At 36.4% G+C, this 21,836-nt stretch overlaps 1 protein-coding gene across 2 annotated transcripts; it reads left to right on the top strand.

Moving 5' to 3' along the window:
• The first annotated feature begins 14,644 nt into the window (after positions 1-14,644).
• nmu (neuromedin U) lies at positions 14,645-21,579 on the top strand. Of its 2 annotated transcripts, XM_063466673.1 has the most exons (9): positions 14,645-14,853; positions 16,345-16,400; positions 16,477-16,524; positions 16,765-16,818; positions 17,430-17,459; positions 17,611-17,661; positions 19,557-19,610; positions 19,713-19,755; positions 20,179-21,579. In XM_063466673.1, the coding sequence occupies exons 1-8, from the start codon at positions 14,715-14,717 to the stop codon at positions 19,746-19,748; spliced, it is 468 nt and encodes a 155-aa protein (XP_063322743.1). In that variant the 5' UTR covers positions 14,645-14,714; the 3' UTR covers positions 19,749-19,755; positions 20,179-21,579. The 2 variants fall into 2 exon arrangements, with proteins under 2 accessions (XP_063322743.1, XP_063322744.1); XM_063466674.1 differs by lacking the exon at positions 17,611-17,661 and having other exon boundaries at positions 14,647-14,853; positions 20,179-21,577.
• The last annotated feature ends 257 nt before the right edge of the window (positions 21,580-21,836 follow it).

Below are 21,836 nucleotides of genomic sequence, written 5' to 3'. Positions count from 1 at the left end.
TTTAACAGGGGATTGTCCCCTTCGGTGATCGTCCTGAAGGTTGTAGATCCACTATTGATGTGAGTCTTCACATCAGCCAAGGTGTGAAAAAAGTATGGGTCATTATTGTGGGTTAAGGGTGAAACCACAATGGGACCTTGTCCCAGCCCAACATGCAATTTGTTCAGGTCACCTGAAAAAAGATGTTAATGGAGGTTGAAGCACCTGGGAAGAGATCTTAAGACTGCGACTCTCCACCTTTGGTTTTTACAACTAAGGAAGTTGCCTTCTTTTTTCAACCTCTTAAGACTACCATGACCTGGATGACAAAGAACCTACAAAGGCACACCACACAGACTATTTCACCCTATTTCTCGCCATCTTTATTTTAACACTAATATTTTAGCACTTAATTTAAATGCTGGAAAGTGTTTTGTTATTTTTTAAGGTTTTGTATTATTAATTTGTTTGTTCATTATTCAGCTAATGTTGGTTCATGGATCACATGGAACCCAATTTAGTGCCTTGAAAAAAAAAGTGCAGATAAATACATGTACATTTCAGGGATGGTCACCTGGGCCATAGTTTGTTTGTTTGTTTGTTGTTGTTGTTGTTTTCAATTCAATTCAATTTTATTTGTACAGCACCAAATCACAACAACAGTCACCTCAAGGTGCTTTATATTGTAAGGTAGACCCTACAATAATACATGCAGAGAAAAACCCCAAAATCATATGACCCCGCTATAGGCAAGCACTTTGGCGACAGTGGGAAAGAAAAACTCCCTTTTACCGGGAAGAAACCTCCGGCAGAACCAGGCTCAGGGAGGGGCAGCCATCTGCCATGACCAGTTGGGGAGAGAGAAGAAAGACGCGATAAAAGACATGCTGTGGAAGAGAGCCAGAGATTAATAACAAGATTCATTGAAGTGTGATTCAAGTATGATAAATGAAACCAAAATATGAAACTCTGAGATATCTGTAAAACTACTCCCCTAAAACACTGCCAGACAACAGAATGTTTTATTTTCTGTTAAATTATTTTTCTCTGATAGTGAGTATTCCCTTTGTCTTAAAAATAAATACAAAATCAAAAATATCTCAGTTTTTTCAACATTCATTGAGTCTGCTGTGATCAAGTGTCAAGCTGTGGAACACATAAGTGCAGTTTTGATAACCAAATATGTCTTTATGACTTAAACAAGTCAAATTTACCAAAGCAATAACTTTGACACCCTTGCTCAAATAAATAATCTGAATATATGTAGCTTTCATAATCTCATAACTATGTACTTTTTAATTATGGCAGGAGAAAAAAAAAAGGTTTATGCCCTAAACAGAGGAAAGAGGAAAGTTTTGCAGTGAGACATCCATTTCTGTCACTTCAATTAATTCAAGGAGGGTCAGCCATCTGCCACAGCCAGCTGAATAGAACATGATTTTACCCAGTATAGGTCAGCTGGACAACTGGAAGGGTGCATAAAATGGTTAGAACTGCCAAAGTGCAATAACCAGTTTGATATTGACTAAAATATCATGTAAATTAAAGTAACATTGCAAAGTTATATTACATTGTCTTTGAACTGAGATTCAAAAATAGGAGCCTTCCTAGCTACCAAAATATTTCATTCCTTGCTAGTGGCTCAACTTTCTTAGGCAATGACAAAATTTCACGTCATTCAAACATGATCAAACATGATAAGGACACCAGGTGGCATTAGTAAGCCACGAAATAGATGTTATTTCTATACTTTCAATGGTTTTTGTGTAATTATTTTCATAAATACACTGGCCAAACACCATGCGTTTAAGAACACAAGGTTGTTGTCAGTATTGTACAGATACATTTGGCTTTTTTTGCATCAATAAAAATTATATTTGTGGTCCAGTTTTATAGCAAAAATCCACTGAGGCCATACAGAGACCCGAAGCAAACCAATAAACAAGTCAAACGAATGTCAACACAATGAGTCAGAGATGTGACACAGATGAAGATCAAGGATTAACATTGATCTGCAGACAATGCCTTGAGGTAAATGGCTGTGTTGAAGTTATTGTGCAGAGACAATGCTGAATCTCCCAGCTGGCCTATGTAGCGTGCACTGTCACCATCAGTTAGATTCAGAGCTACTTGCTCAGTGTGATGAAATGGGGAGATTTCAAAACACGTCCAAAGTGTACGATGGGTGCTTTCATATTTTCATTTCCACCACTTGTCATGTATCATAAACTCTGCCTCATATGTCCAAGTTAAAGAAACTATAAAAGTCATGCATTATTTAGGGAAATGAATACAGCATCAGTGTAGGATGTGATGAAAACCTCTGTTGTAGCTCATTGATGTACATTGTACAGACATGAAAACATTTTATAGAGTTATGGCTTTAATATGGAAATATCCAAGGAGTATAATACATTATAGAGGAATATGTAGAGGAATTTAAGTCTTGGCCAATTGGTAAAAAAAAAAATGATGATAGTAAAATGATTATGATACTGCAGATACTTTTAAATAATCTTTAATCTGTAAATATTTTGTGACGATTACACACATTTAGTCACAGAAAAATAACTAGTGTATTTTGGGGGGTTATTTTTTGTATAAAAATAATACCTGTTTACAGCCCGTGTGTGCAATATACATCTTTTTATTTATTTACTGTTTTCTTGTCTATGGACAAGTCTGTAACATGACCCATGCCACAGCACAGCATTTAAAGGCTAACTATTTTTCCAGTTAAAAACAACTCACAGCCACACACACATTACAAAATATACACACACTGTAATTTTCTTCATTTTTTGCGACATGCCTCATTTTAACGGTTCACTCAGAGCTTCCATGTATGTCTTCCTTTTATGTGAATGTGAAAGTTTATAATGGTCGGTACTGACAGTGATTTTCCTGCAACGGAGCGATGTTTTTGCAGTCACAGGAACTTCAAACTTACTGATTTGTGATAACTGCTGAAAGCCCATTAAGTGGGCATAGCGTCAATTAAAAGTACTCAATTTAGAGGAACAAAACAAAGTGGAACCTGCAGGTAAGAAGTTTCCCCAACTCGTGTCAGGAGGCCATTTCTATGATGTGGGCGCCCCAGTGACATGCACGGGTGACATGCAGATGTGACAAAACAAAAGGGCTTTTCACGCTGGTGTTGCAGTGTCAGGGGACGGTGATTGCATCTGTGTAATCTACATTTGACATTCACACTGGTGATTAAAGGCTGATAGCATTTTCTGCTTCTGTGTCTGTTTCATTTGGTATCAGGATGACATTTTCGGCAGCCTTTAATATGCTTGAAGAAGGCATCACTGGTATTGTTTTCAAGTCAATTCAATTCAGTTTTATTTATATATTGTCAAATCACAACAACTGTTGCCGCAAGGCACTTTATATTATAAGGTAAAGGCTGTGGCGACAGTGGGAAAGAGAAACTCCTTTTTAATAGGAAGAAACCTCTGGCAGAACTGGGTTTCGGGAGGGGCAGACATCTGCCATGACTAGTTGGGGGTGAGGGGAGGGAGACAGGGCAAAAGACACACTGTGAAAGAGAGCCAGAGATTAATAATAATGAATGATTTTAATGCATAGTAGTGTATAAAAGAAGTGAGTGAAGAAGAAACTGTGTATCATGGGAAGCCCCCATCAGCCCAGGCCTATTGCAACGTAACTAAGGGATGACTCAGGGCCACCTGATCCAGCTCTAGAGTTTTAAGCCTAACCTTAAAAAAGTGTCTGTCAGCTGAATCCAAACTGGGAGCTGATTCCACAGAAGAGGGACCTTGAAAGCTGAAGGCTCTGCCTCCCATTCTACTTTGAAACACTCTTGGAACCACAAGTTCGCCTGCAGTCTGAGAGCAAAGTACTCAATTGGGGTGATATGGTTCTATGAGGTCTTTGAGATAAGACTGGACCTGAATATTCAAAATTTTGGATGGGAGGAGAAGGATTTTAAATTCAATTCTGGATTTAACAGGGAGCTAATGAAGAGAAACTAATACTAATAGTTGTTGTTTATTATTATTATTATTTTTTTAAATCAGACAGCAAGCTATAATAAACTCCTATTCAAATGGATGTTGATGGAAGTTTTCTTCTGCCACTCTTTTCCCTCTCAACTCCTATCATGTTTCTTTAGCTGTTAAATTATGGATCAAGTATGTAAATGATAGTGACACTTGACTCTTGGAGCAACACAGCAAAGCACTCACATGAAAACTTGTATGAATGGCGTCCCACTTGAGTAACCTCATCCCAACATGAGGGCTTTGGTCATCACTGGCAAATTACACATAAAGAAGAACATGCTAGTCATCCAAAGTGAAGTAAGCATGAGAGCTGCTATTACATGAGCAATGCTCCATGTAGTGCTCTTTGCTCATTATGAGGGTCAATAATGTGTGCGATTTTGTTTTGAAGTAATCATGTAATTTAAAATGTGCGCGCCTCTGTGTTACCCGGTGTGCTCTGCTGATTGTTTATGTAGCCTCCTGAAACATGGAAAAATATAAATTGGGAAATTGCTGTCATTATGACCGAAAAGTGAGTAGTTTTGCAGGAGTTAGGACCCAGACACTGAGAGGGAGAGGAAGGGCACGAAAAGCAATTCGTTTGTTTTGGGCTGTTATTGTTGGATAAATTCTTTTCTTTCTTGATTTTTTTTTAGTCTAGTCACAGATTTTTATTTTTATTTTTACTGGAATGAAAATGCTTCCATAGAACTTTGTGTGAAACAAAAACAAAAAACTTTCAAAACCATAACATTTTTTTAGGTAAATGCAAAGTGGTGTATAAACACAAAGAGTAAAAAACCCAAGTCTCAGACTACCCCCTAAGACCAAGCACCTGGCGACAGTGGGACAGAAAATCTCATTTTTAACAAGGAGGAACATCCAGCATGGAGGGACAGCCACCAGTTGGGAAAGAGTGAAAAACAAGAGAGCAGATGGTGACAGGACAAAAGACACACAGGAACGAGAGCCAGAGTTTAAAATGAATTACTAATGAAAAATAAAATATGTTGTATAAACCAATGGAGAGTGAAATTTATTATTTATTAGTCCTTTATTTATCCAGGTAAAAAATCTCATTGAGATTAAAAATCTCATTTTCAAGAGAGACCTGGCAATGAAGTGAGTGAAGAAGAAACAGTGCATGATGGGAAGCTCTCAGCATCATAAGCTTAACTAAGGGAGGATTCAGGACCACCTGATCAGCCTCAACTGTATACTTCATCAAAAAGGAAAGTTTCAAGCCTAATATGGGCTCAAAATGTGGTCATAAATATTTTGTACTTGTAAATCAGTTTTGTACTTGTAAATCAGGATTTGTATGTGTAAAAAGAATTTGTGTGTGTGTAAAAAAGATTTGTATGTGTAAAAAAGATTTGTGTGTGCGTAAAAAAGATTTGTATGTGTAAAAAAGATTTGTGTGTGCGTAAAAAAGATTTGTATGTGTAAAAAAGATTTGTGTGTGCGTAAAAAAGATTTGTATGTGTAAAAAAGATTTGTGTGTGCGTAAAAAAGATTTGTGTGTGTAAAAAAGATTTGTATGTGTAAAAAAGATTTGTGTGTGCGTAAAAAAGATTTGTATGTGTAAAAAAAGATTTGTGTGTGCGTAAAAAAGATTTGTGTGTGGACTTAGCCAAAAACCCCCTGCAAGTTACACGTACGAATTTTGACCCTATTTTTCTTCCTTTCATCTGATTGGTCAATGTCATGTCAATCACAAATGTAACAATCCAATCAGAGAACAGATGGGTTTGGCTGTCGGAGGGACGCTTTTTTTGAACTGCAGGTCCTTGAAGGGAATAAATGCCCTTTTACATGCCAACCCAGCGTTTTCCTTCATCACCACAAAGGAAAACAGTCTGTGGTCGTCTGAGTTTGGTGATTTTTGTGTCACAGGTCTACGTGCTTAATACAGGGACTTCCACAGCTTTCAACAGCGCTGCGGACCGCGGGGGGCGGGCAGTGTTTTGGAAATGACAGTCTTCATTACAAAGCTTTCTTCCTTATGAATTAGCATACATGTTTTTATTGAACATTTGAAGAACTAGCAAAAAAAAAAAAAACCAAACTCTTGTAGAGGACATAAAGTCAGAGATAGAAACGACAAGGAGCAGGTGCATCTAGTACAGGTAGAGCTGCTGCAAAAACCCACAGAGCCCAGCAGCCAGCGCAACAAATTCTGGATCCTTTGCTTTTAGTTAGCATTAGCAGCACATCCTGCGTTCGATGTGAAAGGACTTTTATGCTGCGCACTGTGACTCACAGCAATGGTCCCGGGTCAGCCCTGACTTTGTGTTAAACTAATCCTAAAGTAATGATGGTATTTCTAACCACTGACATACCACAACTTTATCCTTTCAACCTCCAAAAGTTGAATCTGTTCATCTGGACGTAGCGTTTTGTGGGAGAAACGTTTCGTCACTCATCCAAGTGACTTCTTCAGTCTCAGCTGACTGCAGGTTGGGGAAACCTGCAGTCAGCTGAGACTGAAGAAGTCACTTGGATGAGTGACGAAACGTTTCTCCCACAAAACGCTACGTCCAGATGAACAGATTCAACTTTTGGAGATTTACTTTCCTGGATGATTGAGAATGCATCAAGACGTTTATCCTTTCAACAGCTGCTGAAAGTTTGGGGACCTAGCTGCTATCGGATATTTATATAGAGATCCTCCAGCTTCAAACTGTATTACCCTTCAAGGACCTGCATTTCAAAAAAGTGCCCCTCCGACAGCCAAACCCATCTGTTCTCTGATTGGATTATTACATTTGTGATTGACATGACATTGACCAATCAGATGAAAGGAAGAAAAATAGGGTCAAAATTCGTACGTGTAACTTGCAGGGGGTTTTTGGCTAAGTCCACACACAAATCTTTTTTACGCACACACAAATCTTTTTTACACATACAAATCTTTTTTACGCACACACAAATCTTTTTTACACATACAAATCTTTTTTACGCACACACAAATCTTTTTTACACATACAAATCTTTTTTACGCACACACAAATTCTTTTTACACATACAAAACTTATTTACAAGTACAAAATATTTATGACCACATTTTGAGCCCATAGCCTAATCTTAAAAGTAAATAGGATGTCTGTCTCCTGAATCCAAACTGGGAGCTAGTTCCACAGAAGACGGGTTGGAAAGCTGAATGCCTCCCATTCTACTTATAGAAACACTGGTAACAACAAGTAAGCTAACATCCTGCAAGCAAAGTGCTTTATTTTGCCAATATGGTAATGATTTGGTATGAAGGCCCTGATTATGTAAGACCCTGTATGTGAAGAGAAGGATTTTAAATTCAATTGTGGATTTCACAGGTAGCTAAATCCACAATGAAGAGAGGCTTATATGGAAGAAATGCAGTTACTCTTTCTAGTCCCTGTCACTACTCTTGCTGCAGAATGTTATTTTTATTGCAGGACAATAAAAATCACATGATATGATAGTCCAGCGAAGAAGTACAGGAAAGAGGATAGTTCTAGTTTTAGAGATATTGCACACTACAAGAAAGTAAAAAACACCTCAATTCTCCAATTAGGAAGTATCCACATAAGGTATATTTGTCATCTGTGATCATATTAAGATAATAGATTCCGGAGCCTATCTCTGCTGACAGTGCCCAGAAGACCTTGGATAAGCTGCAAGTCCACTGCAGTGCTAATACAGAGAATCCAACAGCTACACACTCTTGCATCCACGCCCATGCGCAGTGCATAGTCGCCACCTAACCTAACATGCATGTATTTGAAATGTAACAGGACACAGGAGTATGCAGAGACAACCGTGCATGCATGGGTTGTCAAAAACCAGTAGGTTCAAACCAAGAACTGTCTTGTTCTAAGGTGACAGTGATAATCAATGAATCACCAATGTGTCTTGTGTGTGATAGAAAGTGTTTAATGAGTCCAAATTATACTGTGTATAAACCACAGTATTGGCTAACTTACAGTTATAATGGCATCATCATGTGTTGGACTTTAGGCCCTGTGATATACTAAGTCAGTCAACAGCTTGCTATTGCTTCATGTGTTAAAGATGTGATATGAGCAACATCAACTCTTGGATTAAGTTTAGGAAAATATATTTCCTTTGATTCAGTATGTGGCATTTCAGAGTTTCCCTATTATATTATTTCCAGTTAATCTGGTGGCATATAGATAAATAATAAAGTAGCTAGCTGATCATCCAATAAAATGATTTACCAAATAAGCTCAAAGTGACTATGGCAACGGGAAATCATCTGCACTCTGCAGTGTGAACAGTTTTTAAAGTTTTTTATTTTATTAGACTAGAAATATTTTTATTGTACAAAGCACAGCATTGGTTAGGCTATCAACAGAGGCTGAATTTGATTGTACTACAAACATAAACATATTGAAGGGAACAAAGGGTCTTTGTCAAAAAACTGTAATAAGTGTGGGACATTTCACATTGATTATGGTGAGGGGAAGAAGATTGCCTTCTGTTGACATTCATTTAGCAGATTCTGCCTACACAGGAAGTTGTAAATGTGCCTGGTCTGAATGCAATAGTCAGTGTAATGATAAAACATAATAATATTTATAGCCACGTGTTGAAACATGACTGCAGATAATCTCCTGTAATATGTGAAAAAATTGATTTCTGTTACTTGATATGACCAACATATGTAGCATCATTCAAAAGTAAAAATAATTAGAATCACCGTAAAGACCTCCTTTAGTTTGTTGTTTGATTAAGTTAGTTTTCTCTTTTTTGACATGTGATATCAAACCTGGTGATTTAATTTTCAGTTCAATTTAAGCTGTAGAATATTAACATGGATTGTTACATGAATAAAACTAATAATATACAAATTTTTTTAATAGTTATTCTATATATTTATTCAGAAATTTTTCTTCATAAAGCCATTGCTGAACTGGAATTACATTAACATTTTAAATAACACAATGGAAATTACTTTGTTAGTTATGTGCATATTTTAAAAGCCCATTAGTTCACTTTCACACTAGTTTGCAGGATGATTCTCACAATTTTTTTATTGCTTTGATTTTCTTCATGAGAAAACACAATAAACTTAGAGGTTTGTCATATTTTATAAAGTTAACAAATCATCTTTGATGACTTGTTAATAGGTTACGCTCCCTGCTAATTTTCCTCATTTCCAACCATGAACATCATTTAAAACATCCTGCTACTGTGTAAGAAATTGATGCGTTTTGGTGGGTCTAATTTTTTTTAATACTTTAATTGATGACACTGGGCCCAGTAGTTACAGTAAAGGTTTCTGGTTGAGCTGATGAGAATTATTATTCTTGTCATCTTAGCACAAACCGTGGACACAAGAAGAAAAGTTAGGCTGGCTCTGTCCACTTTTTTGCTGTTCACTAAGCTTTACTGTCCTATAACTTACAGTTAGGTTCATAAGTTTTTGGACAATGAAACTTTTTTGTAATTTTGCCTTCATTGACCATCTTAGAAGATTAAGATTAACAGAACCAAAAAACCTGAAAAACCATATAAGACACCTAAAGTACATAGCGACAGAATTATTACCTTAGTGAAGAAAAACCCCTTCCAAAATCTAGCCGGCTGAACAACACTCTAGAGAATGTAGGTGAATCACTACATTAAGAGATTCTTCAAATATAACAACTATACTCTCGGCTCAGATTCAGCTAAGTTGATCAGACGGTACTTCATCTCAACAGAAAATAATACTGCAAAAGCAAGTCAACGGTTTCTCAACGCAAATAAAAGACATATTATTCAATGGCCAATTACTCAAGTCAAAACTGCAGGCACAACAAGCAGTAACTGAAGATAGTTACAACTACAGTAAAACTACAGTAAAGTCCTAGCAGAGTATGTGAGTAGCTCTACATATTGTTTATGTTTTTCAACGTTGGATACCCTTCCTAATAGAATCCCCAGGAGTCTTTTACTAGTAAGGTGAATGTGTAAACCACTACACTATGAAGCCATGGATAATTTAGAAATACTGATGAAATGTTAAGATTCCAGTAAGTAAGGTAGATACTGAGTCAAACTTCCTGATTCTTTGAAATAATTATTGCACAATAAAGACTGTAATCTGTGTTTTGGCTTCAAGTAATTTGTGAATCATAGACAATAACCTTCTCTAAATACCTTTGGGTTTTAACTCCCAAAAAATATTTTACCCCAACATACGCAAATGCCAGTCAGCTTCATAACAACACAGAACTCGTTAAAGGTCGTGACATTTCAAGACTTCTCCAGAATGCTGGACCAAGGGGAGCTTTCATGAGCTCAGCAGGTGTTACTGAAGCAACTTTAGCATTCATTTCACTTCAAAAGACCGTGAAAACTTGTGTTTATCTAACAAATATCAAAAAGCAAAGAACAATATATCTTGTCATCCTGCTGTTATGCTTGCCCACTGACCTCCACTGTTTGGTCTCCATTCACAATAAGGAAAAGTGGGAGATAAAGCATGGTTAGCGAGATTAGTGTGGGAGGATGACAAGGGTGGAGATGAGTGTGATGACTCCTTGAATTGCTCCATTATCAGCACACTCCATTTGTTCCTACTTGTGCCATTAAGCAAACTCACATCAGATTTCGAAGACAAAGCTGTGAGCAGATTACAGCCCTCTGTCGAGTGCATCTCTTGTTTCCACAGCAAAAGTGACTTAAAAATGACCTTTAATCTTTTTACGGTGAATCAATATATATACATTTTATCTGGTGGCAGGTAACGAAAGTGGTAAATCAAAGCAGTATTTTAATTTCTCAAGTAGCTTTATGTGTACATGTAAGTGGCAAAAGTCTTTTTCAAATCTTGAGACAATGAATCACATATTGCTGTGTGCACAAAGTCCTTATGGAGTATCTACATGACTCCAATAAATCTTCAGAATCTTTGTTGCAGCATCTGTTTCTCATTTGTGTTTCGTGTCATGCCTTCTTAGTCAATAAATCCAAGCCCCTGCATGTAACAGTGAAGCCAATTACAGCCAAAATATACCCACCTTGCTTTGTAGTATCTCATTAATTCATCTTATATTCATATTGGGTTGAGATGAAGAAAACAGAACAGTGGCGATCATTATTTCCTTTTGTTACACTGTCTGGATCAAAATGAAATGTAGTGTTGCCAAGTGTGTCTGCTTTCACACACGCTGCTTCACACAAAGGCCAACAATTACCTGGTATTAGAAGAGATAATTCAGTAATGATCTATAATGACTCGTCCTAATAATGATGTACATTTAACTATCCACGACTGCGTGAATGCATGAAAAGTTTAACAAAAGTTGAAAAAAAAAAAGACATAATTCACTATACTATACATTATGCTCCCTGCTTACAGTGAGGGAAATAATTATTTGATCCCCTGCTGAATTTGTAAGTTTGCTCACTTACAAAGAAACGAACAGTCTCCAATTTTTAGAGTTGTTTCATTTTAATGGAGAGAGACAGAATATCAACCAAAAACCCAGAAAAAAACACATTAGATGAAATGTATAAATTTATTTGTATGTCATTGAATGAAATAAGTGTTTAAGCTACACATAAAACATTACTAAGTACTTGGTGGAGAAACCCTTGTTGGCAAGGGGGATTTTGCCTCTCTCCTCTTTACAGAAACTCTATAATTCCTTTAGGTTTCTTGGCGTCTCAAAGCTTCGGTTCCCTCCACAGGTTTTCTATATGATTGAGGTCTGGAGACTACCTACACTACTCCATGACCTTAATGTGTTTCTTCCTTAGCCAGTCCTTTGCTTCCTAATCGGTATGTTTTAGGTCATCGTCATGCTGGAAGACCCATCTACGACCCATCCTCAGTGTCCTAGTTGAGGGAAGGAGGTTCTTATCCAACGTTTTCCAGTACATGCCTAAATCTAAAGTACAGTCTCAAAGCATGATGTTTCCATCTCGGTTTTAAGGGTTGCAATGGTGCTCTTTGAGTTATACTCAGGATTTCTCTTCTTGCACTTTGGTTTCATCTGACCACAGCACTTTCCCCCCAAGGCTTCACTGAATCATTTAGATGTTCACTGGCAAACAGTTCTGTACATGTGCAGTCTTGAGCTGGGAGACGTTACAGATGTTGTAAGATTAGTGCTTAGTGTTTTACCAGCGGTGTCCTTCTTGACTATGGTCCGAACTGCTTTCATATCATTAACAAGCTCCTGTAATCTAGTTTTGGGCTGATCCACTATCTTCCTCATGATCATCCTCATCCCATGAGGCAAGATCTCGCATGGAGCTCAAGACTGATCTATAATTGATTGATTAAGTGACCGATTCTAACATCATTTGTTTTTTTCTGGATTTTTGCATATATTCTGTCTCTTTTCATTGAAATTAATAGTCATTGTTATTGTAGTTATCATTGGGAAATGTGTTTGCATTCTTAAAAGTAGCACAACAGTGTGTTGGATAACTAGCACCAGCACTAAATAATCCATGCTACAATATCATACTACATTAGTGTTTACCACTGATTATTATAGTGGGTCTCAAGCGTGAAATAACATTTTCCATCTCACAGGTGAGGTGATGTTTTGCTGATGACCACATAAAATGAAACCAGAACCAATTTCAAGCTTTAGGAACAAGGTGAAAAGTCATAAACAGTAACTGGGATATAGCTCTGCTTATGTCTTCCCAGCAAACTCTCAGTCCTTTCAACTTTTTGTTTTGATTTTCCTGAGTGTGTGTGTGTGTGTGTGTTTTTTTTTTACCCCTTTAAAACCTCTCTTATATCACTTACCATCTTTCTTGTTTTTTACTGGCACCTGTGTTCAAACACACAATGAAAGTGTGACTTAGCATAAAAATATGATTAAAAATAACTACAATCATGTGAAAAACAAAGTTTTCATAGGACTTAATGGTGCACAGTCCATGTTTTGGTAGTTTATAGAACAATTTTTAACAGCAATAATTTGAAGTTAAAATTTTCAGTATGACCTTATTGGTCTCTCACATCACTGTAAGGGAATTTTTGCTTAAAACATTGCTTCAGTCCATTGACCTCTCTAATGCACTTACCACAGGATTTTGTTCAGGCTGAGGTCTGGACATTGAGCCATGACACGCACATTCTTGTATTTTTCAACCATTCTGTTGCAGATTTGCTCTTGTGCTTAGGATCATTGTCCTGTTGCATGACCCAATTTTAGTGAAGTATTGGCCACCTGGTGTTAGCTGTTTAACAATAGTTAGTTTAGAGGTTATAAACTGTGAGCTGAGTGTACAGGTCTGTGTCAAAATGTTTTTTTTTTAGTATTTTCCTTTAAGAACATTTTACTTGTGGAAGAAATACAAACAAGTGCTTTGATGCACATTAATACATGCACAGTGGATATACAGATAACTAAAACAAAAACATGTTTGCTGTTAATATGAAGATCTTTTGTTTGCTGGGTTTGACCTTATTGGGTTTGATTTATTTTGATTTCTTTGTGTTTTCTACTTCCTTCTGTCTCCCCTGGCTCCTTCATGGTGTTATGTTTAAGTAATATTTTACTTTTCATAACATAGCCTTTGCCATAACGGGATGGGCACCTTACTAGTAATGTAACTACACAATGTGGCGGCATAGACGTCAGCAACCTTGATAAGTCTGTTTGGTGGCAATATGTAGTGTAAACATCATATATTGAATAGCACAAGGACACTACCTCAGTGAAACAAAATGTAAAAGACTGCAGTTAACATGCTCATTATGCTAATAAAATAGATTGTGTTTTGCCAGTGTGAACATATGCAGTTTTTGTTGCTTGCGTAACTCTGCTCTGAAGTCAAACGATGACCTTGCCCACCATGGATTCAACACAGTACTATAAATCGCCCTTTAGTCTTTATGTGTAAATGTTAATGTTGTGTGTTTCTTGTGCTTTAGGTGTATTGTTTTATTTATTTATTTATTTATTTATTTTTGCCAAGGAAGGATCAAATCTGTTGTTTACTTCAGCTGAACCTGAATCTTGTGACCTCTCTCCAAGACCACACCTGAAAAAGTTTGCATAGCATAAGTGATTTTAAAACGCTAACGCTGCTAATATTAGATTTCTGAGCTCATGTGATGCAATAACAACAAGAGTGCAAATTGATTATTATTAATGTAAAGACCGAATACTAACTTATTTTGGGAAAAATAAGTTATTAATGATATTAATAACAAAAAATAAATAAATAAAATCCACAGGTAGTGGAGGAAATTTCTCAAGATTTTCAGGATTACACGTTTAGTTGATAATAAAATTGTACTTTGTTATGATATAAATACTTTAAAATTTGTATACCTTACAATAATTCATGTGGGGATTTTTACAATTCTAAAAGAAGATAGGCACCGATGTGAATCTAGATATCGATTCAAAGACATGAGTAATACTGTAGCCTACTTATTCGTATTTTTCAAGTTCGAATTAACGAAAAAAAAACATGTTTATCTTATTTACTGATGATTTTCTGATGGACGTGATACAATTTTACTCACTTCCTGCTTTACATCCATCCTTCATCAGCCTGCCCGAAGCACCTCGTTCCGCCAACCTGTTGCGGCAATCAAACAACTTTTACGCGCGCCGAGCTCCAGTGACGCAGTCAAGTGTCAGCACGAGAGGCGGGTGTTTGACACGAGCCTTCATATTTCTCTGACGTGAGATACAAGCTGTCAGAAGAGCAAGAAGTCAAAAGACAAAAGACACCAAAGGCCAGCCAAAGAGAGAGATGAGAACCTTTCAGAGCCAAAGTCAGCGCGGAGCCTTCAGCACCCTGCACAGCCTCAGCAGCAGCGCCATGAGTCCACTCAGCACGGCCAGCATCACCTTCGCAGCCCTCCTCATCTTCACCATACCAGTCTGCCAAAGTAAGTCAGCTTATTTCCTTATAAGCAGGTTTATTCCTAATTAAAGAAGCTAAAGAATAACGTCTAAATCTATCTATCTATCTATCTATCTATCTATCTATCTATCTATCTATCTATCTATCTATCTATCTATCTATCTATCTATCATTTCTGTATTTCTGCAAGGATAAAGGAAATCATTAATCATAAATAAATATGATTAATGATTTTTTAGACAAAAATGTAAAACTTACCAAGTAAGCTAAGAAAGAACAAAATAAAAATGATTTGTGATAAAGAAATTTAAATATCAACTTTAATATGAACTTCTTATCTATGTTCTGTATCAATATTACCTAGATTTAGTTTATGTTATTATAAATGCTTTAATCCAATAAAGTGTTGGGGTAAATGAAAAGATAAAATAAATAGGTCAATATCTAAACTGCATTTTCAGTCAATCCGTTCATCAGTCTGTCCATCATTGTCATTTATAACTGATATGATATCAAACTGTACAAGACAGTTTGGTGAAAGGAAAAAAATCTTAAACCCCTGACTTTTTGCGTTTACTAGCTCACAGAAAGTAACAAATGACCGAGATGTACTTAGATGTAGATTGACAGTCAGTTCTCCAGCTGTCGGAGTGATCTGTGAGTTTGCGCGTAATCTTTTGGAGTCTGTGTCAGTGCTGGAAAATGTTGACTTATTGTCTTCTGCAAAAGTCATTCTCCAAGGTGAAGGAGTTTACAAAAGATTTTATTTTGTAGAACAAAAATAGACTTACATTTATATGTGTTGTGAGGAGTTGGGTTTGTTTTACCTTTATTGTAAGGGCAACATAAGAGGTAAAAATAAATACATAAATAATAAGCAAGAGCTGCTTCATATAAGCTCTGTAAATTTATTTTCTGCTACTCATGAATTACACCGCGGATAGTGTAAGATTATGTGTGCATGATTCTATGTGACCACTTACACAGTAAAATAATGCTGAGATAGTAATGAGCATAAAATTAGTCAAGTGAGAAAAAGTCAAATTGATTTTCATCATAAAAACACGTTCAATTAATTTATAATTTCTTCAGAATATAGAAAAGTGTTCTCAGCTATTTGCCTAATGTGGTAAAACATTTTAAATGTCAGTTTTTTAATTAAAATTGTATTTGATGGGGATAATACAGTTTAACATACTTCAGTACAGAGAGTTTATTATTACTCCTAGTTGAACATTTATATACATGTATTTGAATACATTTAAAGATTTTAGTCTCATAAATATAGTCTAAAGGACTAACACATACATAATACATATTATTATTATTATTATTATTATTAATAATAATAATAATAATAATAATAATAATAATAATAGTTCCTGTTCTTCCTTGGTTTTAGCTGACCCCTGAATCATACATATGACAAATTGGGCAAGGGAGAAAAACTGTAAATCGGTCATGTCACTTTCTGTATTAACTGTATATTGTATGTGTTTCTGTATGAAACAAAAAGGTGCTCCAGCAGATCTTCAGCAGGCAACAGCAGATCAGGGGCAGCTACTCAGAGAGGTAAAGCACACTGATTTATTCTTTTTAATCATTTCTGCTGCTGCACTCCTCCACCATTCTCTGTGTTGCTTTGCAGATTGATGCCATATGCTCATCCTACCTCTCTGAAGACCTGAGGTTTTTGGTGAGTTTAATCCTAAACAAGTCAAATTATATAGTTTATTTTGACATATATTCTATCTATCTATCTATCTATCTATCTATCTATCTATCTATCTATCTATCTATCTATCTATCTATCTATCTATCTATCTATCTATCTATCTATCTATCTATCTATCTATCTATCTATCTATCTATCTATCTATCTATCTATCTATCTAATAACCTGAAACATTTAAACAATTCTCTGGTCTCTTTCCAGGCATCTGATGTCTTAGGAGAACTCTGTGTCTTGATGCTGGTTCAGAAATCAAAGGTACTTCAGAGTTGTTTACATGAAAAGTAACATGAAACACGTTTGTTTTGCAGAATTTGGTACACAACATTAATTATGGCAATTATGGCATTATGCCAGAATTCACAAAGAATGACCAAACCATAACTCAGAGAATTCACAGTATGAAGACTTTGGACGAAGATACCCTGCTTTCCCTATCCAGTGCAAAACACTATGAAAACTATACGTGGAACTATAAAGACACAAATACTGTGCAACAGTCATAATTTTTAAAGGACCGATTATGCTCTTTCTCCAGTCTGATGTCTTTAATCTTGGACTCTACAAGAGCAGCTATGCATAATTCATGATTTAAAAGGATCTTATACTGGGATTTGGTGCTGGCTCACAAGCAGTTTCATATTCCACCGCCTTCCTGTTTATCGAGATGTTTCTGATTGGCTGCTCCTCGTAAGCAACAGGTGTGAACAGCATGTGGGTGGAGCTTCAGTGCTCACAGCTACAAATGCATGAGATGACCATTTAAGGATATCATCTCCCACTAACACCATATAATGTCAACGGTAAAAAAAAAGACATGCAAAAAACCAAAGACTAATTTAGTTGTCAATATTTCATTGTGTGTTCAGGAGCTGAATGTGAGAGAAAATAGCAAAAGGGTAAGTAAATGTTTTCTCACACTTTAATGCTTTGCCTTATATGGCTATCATTATAGATTAAACATTGCATGTGTTGTGTTGGTTTTTGAGTGGGTTTGGTTGTTATTTTATTTTATTTTTTTTAATATATATTCCTGCCCTCTATGTGCAGTTTTTGTTTCATTACTCTAGACCACAAGGTTCTGTCTTGTCAAAGGGAGGGGTAAGTTAAAAGATTGAACTGGATTGCTGCAGAATGCTGCTTGACCTAAAAAAAAACCACGTTCTGTTTTACAACTGAATCTGCACTTCTTGTTGTGACGCCTCTTAATCGACTGAATTTAGGCCTATCAGAGCTATTAACACCAGCAATTAAAAGTACCTGCACGTCATGCCCTTAACCACAAATGCATGCCAGACCAACACTTGGAAATGTAAACATGCATGGTCCTAATATATCTAAATATGTACATATGTATGATAAAATATTTCCCTGTGTTTGCTCTGCATGTGAAATACCTATAGATCATAGATTAGTAGGAGGCTGTGCTTCATGATCGCACGAGAACCTGGATGTATTAGGGTTAGCGATCCTTCCTGTCTGCCCTTCATACCTGACACCTCACACAAATGTTGTATCAAAAGCAAAGGGGATTGTGTCTGAAGTTGCAGATGATATTTTAGCGCACAATTTTATACTTAACTATAAGGAAAATATGTCATTATTTATTTGTTTGTATGTTTGTTTTTGATGAAGATGAATCCTTGTTCACGTTGTTTCTGTATGCAAAAGACTTTCTGGCCATTTACCACATAACAGAACTCAAGCTAGATGATGCAGGGAGTCTTTTTCAACAGCTAATGTAAAATAGAATGATACATTTACATTGTCAAATATTATACTCAGTGGGAAAAACAGATGTCATTATTTACAAACATCATATTTATTTTCCTTGTCGTGCATTTATGGTTATTGAAGCCAGCACAGACAGGAAATATCCTTTAATGCACATGCAGCAACTTTTACTGAAATAACACAGCATTTTCCTTCGGTGACGTATGATGCTGTTCGCTTTCTCACTCCACCATCTCTGTGATACAGAATGAGACACAGAATGTGATCTATTTATACAGGCAACACACTTTGCTGCAGTGAGGAAGCATTTGTACGTTTGTATTTCTGTGTAGCATGCGTTGAGGAGAGAAAAAAACGTGTTTTTCTCTTTGCCTTTGCACATTCCATAGTCTGTACTTTCTTTTTTGCTGTTATTCATGTGTGTGTATCTGCCTGTATCTATCTATGTGTCTGTATATGTGTATGTTTGTCAGTCCCCTCAGTTGCACCCTCTTCTGCGTCTAGTTTCCCAACTAAATACTAGAAGAGAGAGAGGACTCACAATGCACGTATGTACCACTCGCATCTGTTCTCCACAGCCACTGACTGATAAAACAAAGAGAAATACTTTGTTTTTTGAATACAAAATGCAATCAGTGGCTCAAACTGTCATTAAATCCTGTGTTGTTTAATATCCCCCTACACAGTGTGACAGCAATTATGCAAAGTTAATTCTTAAACGTATATATTTGGATATCTCAAGAGCAACAGGATGGTATAGAAAGAGCTGATGAATAGACGATCATAATTGCAGTAGGCACGATGAAAGCAGCTCCACTTCTATGCGTTTGCTGCAAATGTTTATAGTGAAATGTGTGTGCTCCATTCTGTAATTGATTTCAGTGTGTTTATCCACATCCTGAGCATCCATGTCAATCATGCTGTTGCATATCTGAGAGCTCTCCTCACTCTGTGCAAACTCACTCTACATTAGCTGTTCTTTCCCAAGCTGAGAGTTATTATGGTCTATAATTGGTGTGGCAGGCCAGGTGAATTCCTCCCCCACTTACTATCAAGCACTGACAAACACAAAGTGGACGCCGATAAAACGTGAGCAAGAAACGTGGAGAGTGTTTCTTTTCAAATCCAGATGTGAGTCTTTGAGTGGGTACATGTTGGTGGCTTTGCTGGTGAAGAGGCGCTGTAGGCAACACTAAGAGCAAAAACTCAGAAACTCTTTTTTGTAGGTGGCTAAATTGTGTATTTTTTAAATGTTTTTACAGGCCGACCTCCAGGGACCTGGAGGAATCCAGAGCAGAGGCTACTTTCTCTATCGGGTATGTTTACGTTTGTGCCACTAAAAAAGGAATTAAAAAGCCTACAAAATAGGCAGAATTTGAAATTAAATTAAAAATTAAAAATTGTGTTTACACTTACAGCCACGGAATGGGAGAAGATCCTTAGAGTATGAATGAACTAAAGGTAATAATTCGGTTATAGTTTTTTTCCTGCCTTCATGTTATGTTTGAAAGATTAAGTAAATGTACATGAAATTTAGAGTAGAAGAAAAAGCTCTAGGAGTTTATTAATGATTATGTGACTGTGCTAAAATAAGCTAAACTATCAAAAACCCAAAGGCACTTTCATGTACAGTGCATTTTGGCATATACGTCTTCAACAATTAAAAAACAATATCCATTCCATAAAGGCATTTTAATTTTACATGAAAAGAGAGTGCTTTGGAGTTTTTGTGATATTTATCCTCTTGACTTTTGTACTAGGCTCGTAGGACCGTGTTTATATGCAGTTTATATGGAAACTGCATATGGAAAATGGAATTTATATTTATATGGAAAATGCATGTATCTGTATCTTCTAATCATACACATCCTGCATGTGTTTTAGAGTCTCCACCTCTGAAGCTTAGTGTACAGAGACAAAACAGACCCTGAGACCCAGGCTGCTGCACCGCCACTGAGTGATCCAGACATCAAACACATCCCTCTGCCTCTGCTTTATAGTGATGTTTGAATGTAGACAATGGATATTAATTAAAACACTATTAATTTATCCATATTTTTTTTGTGTTATTAAAACTGCTATCTGTGGCTGGGTGTAGTTGTGTAATTTTGTTTCAGTGTGATTAGTCCTATTTCAGTACATTTGAAAACAGTGTAAAATAGAGTGAAGGAGTGAATCAGTGAATTAAGCTTTTACATAAAATAGTAAGAGTAATTTAAACATTTGTTTGATGTACAGTTGTATAATGTGTAATTTTACTAATAATAAAGTTACAGATGGTAAAGTAAGTTCCTCCTACTGCAGAAGCCTCAGGTGTTGAGGCTCTGATAATAAACCAGCACTCTATCTGCTTGGTTATCTGGGGGGTTGGCTGGGATATTTTCTTTGTTGTTCTCCACCTTTTGTGGTGATTTTTCATGTGTGTGACATCAGACAATTTATTAAGTACATCTGGAACTCCACCACCAGCCTGAACCACTGATAACAACGCAGGTTGGAACCATGCTTTCATGTTATTTACACCAAATTCTGACTCTACTCTCTAGATGTTCAGCAGAAATCAAGACTCATCAGACCAGACAATGGCTTTCCAATTTTTATTGTCCAGTTTTTGGCCACCTGTGTGATTGTAGATGACAGCAGGTGTGGTCATCTGCCGATATCATATGCTTCAATATTCAACACGTGCATTAAGAGATCTTCTTCTGCATTCCTTGGTTGGAATGAGTAGCCATTTGACTTAGTATTGCCTTCCTATCATCTGAAGGCGGTCTGGTCATTCTCCTCTAATCTCTGACATCAACAAGGCATTTCAACCCAGAGAGTTGCTGATCATTGGATATTTTCTCTTTTACAGATAATCCTTGGTTTACAGAGGAAGGTGTGGTTAAAATCCCAGTGGATCAGCTGTTTATGAAATACTCATTCCAGCCCATTTGGAAATAATAACCGTGCCACATTTAAAGTAACCTGAATTCCCCGTTATTCCCATTCTGATGCACAACATAAACAAATAACACGACCATGTCTACGTTCCTAAATACATTGAGTTGCAATTGACTGATTAGATATTTGGATATAAGATATTAGATAATTACTGGCAGGATTTTATTCAATTACTTATTTGGTCAATTAAAAGTGCAAATTACCAACCACGGAACACGAATGTGTAATTACTATTATCAACAGTAGATGTCGCTATCATCAGCCAGTTAAAGCCTCTTTCTTTGTATTCTGTTTTCGATGCTGGTGTGTCGCTTTAAAGAGGAAGGAAATGTATATAATGATTTTTACGCACTGTATAGATCTATAAATAAGTACATTCCGATTATTTCACAGAGAGTTACTCACCTTTACCGGTGAGATAAGTGAATGAATTTAAAAGTGTTCAAATTCCTTCAGTTCATCGTTATTGTTATGGCCTATCTTTATCCAGGCAAGTCTCACTGAGATGAAAAAAACAACAACAACTCTTTTTCAAGAATGACCTCACTATAATGATCGAGGGCAAACACTGTAATCAGTCTTTTGGGTATAAACAG

The sequence above is a fragment of the Pelmatolapia mariae genome, linkage group LG23 (genome assembly GCF_036321145.2).
Source record: "Pelmatolapia mariae isolate MD_Pm_ZW linkage group LG23, Pm_UMD_F_2, whole genome shotgun sequence".
In the NCBI taxonomy this organism is placed as follows: Eukaryota; Metazoa; Chordata; class Actinopteri; order Cichliformes; family Cichlidae; genus Pelmatolapia; species Pelmatolapia mariae.
This window is presented reverse-complemented; position numbering and strand designations above follow the sequence as displayed.

Bases quoted from the DNA above. Each gene is read 5' to 3' on its own strand.
- nmu (XM_063466673.1), top strand. From the start codon at position 14,715: ATGAGAACCTTTCAGAGCCAAAGTCAGCGCGGAGCCTTCAGCACCCTG. The intron at 16,819-17,429 runs GTACTTCAGAGT...TTGTGTGTTCAG, and splicing joins TGCTGGTTCAGAAATCAAAG to GAGCTGAATGTGAGAGAAAA. The intron at 19,611-19,712 runs GTATGTTTACGT...TTACACTTACAG, and splicing joins GAGGCTACTTTCTCTATCGG to CCACGGAATGGGAGAAGATC.